The 6,043-nt window shown below is 39.8% G+C and overlaps 1 protein-coding gene across 6 annotated transcripts in view; it reads left to right on the top strand.

The window, feature by feature from the left end:
- The window catches only part of RBKS (ribokinase), a 94,342-nt gene that overhangs the window by 16,588 nt on the left and 71,711 nt on the right, over positions 1–6,043 (top strand). For all 6 annotated transcript variants that reach the window (XM_025212344.1, XM_006030674.3, XM_025212343.1 and 3 more), the window contains exon 2: positions 4,949–5,081. Coding sequence is in view for 4 of the 6 variants with exons in the window: in XM_006030674.3 (XP_006030736.1) it covers positions 4,949–5,081 (133 nt within the window). In the remaining 2 variants the exon portion in view is untranslated. The remainder of the gene's footprint in view (positions 1–4,948; positions 5,082–6,043) is intronic.

Below are 6,043 nucleotides of genomic sequence, written 5' to 3'. Positions count from 1 at the left end.
TTTCCCTCTCAAACATACAAACAAGTTAGTCGTTTTTCAAAAAAGTATTGCTATTCAACAGGGATTTTTTCCTCAGCACAACTGAAAAGCTGTGTACTGTACTAATTTATTTAATAATACTTAATGGATAGCACTTGCGTGTTGAAAGCACTAAACACACATTAGCTAATTAATCTTCCAGCTTTATTTGGAAGTAAAAATTGTGCAGCTTGATTAATTTAAAAAAATGGTTTATGCAAACACTGCAAATATACATTTTCCCCCACTTTCTCCTTCCGTCTCTCGCAATGATCTCACTGCTTCTTGGAAAGGAGATCTTCAAAGAAAATCCAGAATACTGTGGAAAACAACATGACTGAAGAGGTAGCACTTTCCTCTCTGAGTCAGTATTGAACCAGTGCCCCAGCAAGGTATTAGGGGGCTCTGTTAATGTTTGCTGTGCTATTTTTCATCAGATATTTTATCTGAAAAAAAATGCCAGCCGATTTAAATCTCATGGCACTTTACGTAGTAGAAAAGAGAGTTGGAGCCCTTGCACTGGCTACATTCCACTGGGTACACTTTTATTCTGCTTAATCCTAGAGTTCCAATTGGATACGGATATTCTTTGCCTTGTCTCCAAAAGTGTGTTTTGTTGCTCTGCATTATTAAACACCTCCAGTTTCTTAGCCAAGAATAGGCTCAGTGATGAGTGAACTGGTTCTTTTATTTGTAGCTTTAAAGCCTTTGGGGCTCTTCCAGCATGAAATGTGCTCTGTAAACATAAAGTCATACCATTATTAGATTTGTGAAACACGGTTACATATTATATATGTAATAATTTTATTTCCTATTTAATAAATACAGAAAATACATGTCAAAGCAGGTCTGTATAATCTGTGACACACAAGACTTCATTACATAGTTGGTGTGCGGTTTGTATGTATTCTTGACAGAGCTAAACAGAAATTGCTCCAGAGGCTGGAGATGTAGCCTGTTCCCAGTCTACCATTCAAACCAATTTGCTATCTAATTGAATGTTTTCAAGTTACGTCAAAGTTGTAAATGGCTTTACAAAACATTTTATGTAACAGTTCCAAAAGTCAGTGTGACAGTTTTTCTAATTCACTTGTTTAGCCTAGTTTTTGAGTAGCGTTAGCTGTTCAATCACTTTTAGGCTATTATGAGTATTCTTTGTGGCACTATCAATAAACCAAGAACTCATATGGTTCCTTAATCATACAGATTACTCATCATTGCCTGTTCATAACAGAAGCCTGAAATGCTTGTTGAAATTGCCTGATGCAAATCAAAATTCAGTAATTACTGATCATTGCAGAATTAAATGACAGGATAATAGCATCACAATAGAACAATGTTTCTTTTGATTGAATACCTGTTTCAGTAAAAGTGAAACCTCCAGATCTATTTATAGATTAGTGCTGTGAATGTATCTAATACACAGGATAAGAATACAATTTAGAGTGAGGGATTGTTCTCAATGATCACTAATCCTTTAAAAATAAAATGAGATTTTTTGTTTTGTTTACATTGAATTGCTTAGAACTTGTTGAATATTTTTGTCTAATCTTCTGGCCTGTTTGTAAAATTGCCTAATTGTAATTTGCTGTTCTAACTTGATTTTTGATCTCCACTCTGCACACTTTCATCGACGTTATCTTCTCATCTCCAGCAAGCTGTTTGCTTCCTGCAGGCACTTGTTATTCCATGCTGCTTCCAGTGCTGAGGCCTGGATTCTTACCTTACATACCCTGGTTTCATAGTCGCACAATTCAGTTGCCTCCTTTGGAACTGTATGTATTTGCACAGGCCTGATTGAGGCCATGGACACATATGTAGGCTATCCCAGAAGAACAACACCAGTAGTCCCAAAGAAGAAAAAAGGTGTGGCTGTATAAATCAACTCCTTGAACCAAGGCAAATCTCCCTTAACTTGGGAAATTTAATTCTGGGTAAAATCTGGTGTGTAATCTCATCCTTGTTCAACTGTTTGTTTGTGCCCACCTTATGTGAATCTTACTTTTTAAGCTTTTGCTTTGAGGTTGGCTTCCTATATTACGGCAGCTCTCTTTTTATAGTCATGGCCTGAGACAAGAGTCACTATTAAATCTGGAAGATGCATGGGAATCTGCTTCTTGGAAAGTGTGCATGAACTCAAAGACAAAGGCTACTAGCTGACTTCTGCTGTGAAGTTGTTGGTTTTGGTTGAGCCTAATTATGTCTAGCATAAATCCCAATCTCCAGGAAGCCTGTTCAGAAAAGCAGAGGAATCAGCACTTGATGCACACTTTCTTTATCTAATATCAGCAGGTGTGGGGCAGCATGATCTAGCATAGTGATTCTTAACCAGGGTGCCAGGGCACCCTGGGGTACCTCCAGATCCTTTGAAGGGTGCCGCAAGGTTTGAGGAGTTAAGTGAGGTTTGAGGAAATAACAGATATCAAGATAAGTAGATAAACTAGGCTCGGGTTTGTCCCTGCCTGGACCATTCCCCACCCTCACTGTTCAGCTTCTCTGCAAGTAGGTGAGCACTGTAATATATAAATTCGATTTTGAGATTGGGTGCCATTCAATTCACAAAAGCTATGGAGGGGTGCCTCAAGTCCAAGAATGTTAAAAACCACTGAACTAGTGAACCAAACACTGTGCTGCCACTCAGGAGGTTGGGGTTCCCCTGTCTTGCCTCTGCTGCTGGCCAGCTGGGAGTTCTCAGGCAGTTGATTCTGTAAAATAAGGATGCTTCCTTCCTTCTATAACGTGCTCTGGGATCTACTGGTGAAATCCATAGAGGAGTGAGGTGCTGGTATTATAATTATTTATTATCAAAGGTGAGTGAAAGGACTGCTTGCTACCAATGACATGTAGTTTTAGAAGGCAGCAGACAATGAAGCTATAATACTACCTGAAGGGGAGCCTCACTGAAAGCTGCAAAATGCAGACAAAGCTCCATTCCACGGCCATCGATATTTTGGGTCCCTGCGAGGTATTGTTCCAGTGACATAAATTAGTGCATGTTGCAATGAATTATAGCAGTTGCCATTAAAAGTCAGCATTTCCCCACATTTGCTGTACAGCGATATTTGATTTCTTGTCGTTAGTCCCTCTTCTAAGTACAGAGAAACACTGCAGTCTGTCAGATACTACTGTGTGGTAATTGGTTGTACATGCTGACTTTTTCAACTCGGTATAACGCATGCTGTGATATTTTTTTTTTTTTTAATCAGTATCTTTTTGCTTAAAATAGCTGTAGCCCTTCCACCCTTAAGCCCATTTTTTCCACCCTACCTCTTTGGAAATCTGTGTTGGGGTTCAGAGTGTAGTTGCATCCATGACTCTTTCTGGTCTCTCAGTGTACAGTGACACAAGTGACAGCCCCTGTATTTTTTGCGTCCCGCTGAATAGAATGCTACCATGCCCAGTTGCTCCAAGTAATTGTATCAGGAGTGAAACAGGGACCCTACATCACTTCCATAGCAGGTACAACATAAATTCAGAACATAAAATGGGTAGGTTCCATGACCTTTGCGACAGCTACTTAGGAAAGAGCTGTTGGTACAAAATCTGTACCACTTCACAGGTCACCTTTTTTTCAGATTGGAGGGTGAGCCAGTGTCCCAGCCAGCTGTGAGATCTACTCGGCTGAATATCTTTTAATGCTCTGTAATTATACATCGAGGCACAGGTATTCTTCTTTGGCAAGGGCTCTTTGCATTCTTGCAAAAGTGCTGAAATCCCCTTTCCCTGCATCATAGTTTCCCTTCTTTAAGAATATTTTTGCCATCAGGCTTTAGACTATCGTTTGGAGCCTGTCAGGGCCAGTGTGCTGTCAGCTAGACGGGCTGCTGTTGTGTGACAGGAGATGCTCCTTCCCCACAGGTGCTGAGTGTGTCTCTTGTAGTTGAGAAGGGTAAAGGATGTTCTATTTTTATATCTTGTGTTTGGAATTCATTGCCATAAAGAGGCAGAACTTTGGGTAGTAATTTAACCAAACCTTTCCCTGTAGAGATGGAGCCTCTCTAGACTGTATTTATTTATAATACAATTAACAAAAGGAGACTAGTCCTTCATTTCAGGTGAATTTTTCTACACAAAAGTAGAGGTTGTTTGTGGAGGGAGATTTTTTTTCTTCTCTTTTGACATTGCATGAAAAGATCTGATAGGGTTAACAAAATAGAAGTCTTTGCAAAATAAAATTAAACCAGACTCTCTTGAATACAACTCTGAGGAGTCTGCACTTGTACAGGTGCCCTCGGTTCTGGGCACCCATCCCCAGAAAGATGTAAATGTAACTAGAGGATATTCAGAGCACAACAAAAATGATTAGGGAATCGCAAGGTCTGATTTATAACGGAAGATTTAAAAAGCTCAATGTGTACATTGCATCTGAATGACAGATGAAGGGAGGGGGTATGTTATGATTTATACCTCTCTGACAGTTTTGAATGCCATGATGGGAGAAAAATTACTAAGGGTGTTCTGAGGAAGTAAAATGTGATGCAGTTTGAGATTAGATTAATAGTCTGGAAATTTAAGATGAATGTCAGGTTAAAATATTCTAACAGTTTTGTTGATTTTAGTAATATCATTTTACTTTGTATTGAACCCCCTCTGTGGATGAGAACCTCACTTTGCTAGTTAGGCTCTGTTTAAAAACACAGACCCATAGAACAGAAAGCCTGTCCCTCTGCATAGCAATGTAAAACAAAATTGGATAATGTCTGATGGGGGATAAGCACTAAATGGAGTACAGAAATGGGTCGATCTCTCAAATCTTTTAAGTTTTTGGAATTCAGGAAATGAAAGGCTACCATAGGTATCACTGCTGTTTGTTTCAGCCCTGGCTTGAATGTTGAACCCATTTGGGATTGCATTAGTATAGTGCTTATTGTGAAGAATTTTGCCTTATTGATTACTAATGTCAGTAAATATTGTTTTTAAATTGTAATAGTTGTACCACTCGTCTGCCAAAACCAGGAGAAACCGTCATTGGACATAAGTTTTTCATTGGCTTTGGAGGGAAAGGAGCCAATCAGTGTGTCCAAGCTGCTCGACTCGGGGCCAAGACCTCAATGATATGCAAAGTAAGTACTGACTTGAAACTCCTAGGTAACAACCAATCCAAATGTTCATCCAAGCTTCAGTAGAATTTTAGGTGGCTTATAGAAAAGTTAACTCCTTTATTCATGTCCCTTTTCTCTTCTTGGTTACAACCATAGAAAGAACTGGAGAGGACCTGAAATGTTCACAGTTATACCTAGTGAAAACTTGCTCCATTCCTCGATTTGGGGTTGATTGGTATATGTTAGTTCTACATTTAACTGCCAAGCCATATTTAACAACATATATTTAGGCTAGAATTTGCTGTTCATGGGTCAACTAGTAATAGGCTAACAAAAATTTTAGAAAGGGATATAAAACCTCATGCTTCAGGAACGCAACTCCTACCAACGTCTAACTATTAGGGATTAGATGAGACATTCATGGGATAGATTATCCCACATCTGCATACCATGGGATATCTTGTACCTTCTTCTGAAGCACCTGAGGCTAACCACTGTCAAAAACAGCCTTATGAACTGGATGGGCCACATGTCTGCAATAACTATACCCTGGTATTACAGTGTCTTGATTTTGAAAAGGAAAAATAACTTGTCAGTATTAATAATGTTTTTTGATATAAAAGGAGAGAGAAGATAATTCAGTGTTTAAGATGAAATTGGTTTAAGATGAAAGTCTCTCCTGTTTTGGCCTCTATGGGCACATCCAGAAGAGTGGACACGTGCCTGTTGCCCCACCTCAAACCCCTTTAAGGCAGGGCAACAGGCACGTGTGGGAATGAAAAAATGTTCCCTGCATTGCAAACTTGCAAAAAAAAAAAACCGCTCCGCAATAGAGTGGAGCAAGGCGCGGTTCAAGACCGTGCCCGGAGCCAGTCCTCCAAAAGAGATGCTCTGGTTTGGCCAGAGTGTCCCTTTGGTGTTCCTGCTGCCCCTGGCGCTGTCCAAGGTAAGTTGTGGGGGGGTAGGGGAGTTCATGGGTGTCG

The sequence above is a fragment of the Alligator sinensis genome, unplaced genomic scaffold (assembly GCF_000455745.1).
Source record: "Alligator sinensis unplaced genomic scaffold, ASM45574v1 scaffold758_1, whole genome shotgun sequence".
NCBI classification, from domain to species: Eukaryota; Metazoa; Chordata; order Crocodylia; family Alligatoridae; genus Alligator; species Alligator sinensis.
Note: the sequence above shows the minus strand (reverse complement) of the source record. Positions and strands in the feature narration are given on the sequence as shown.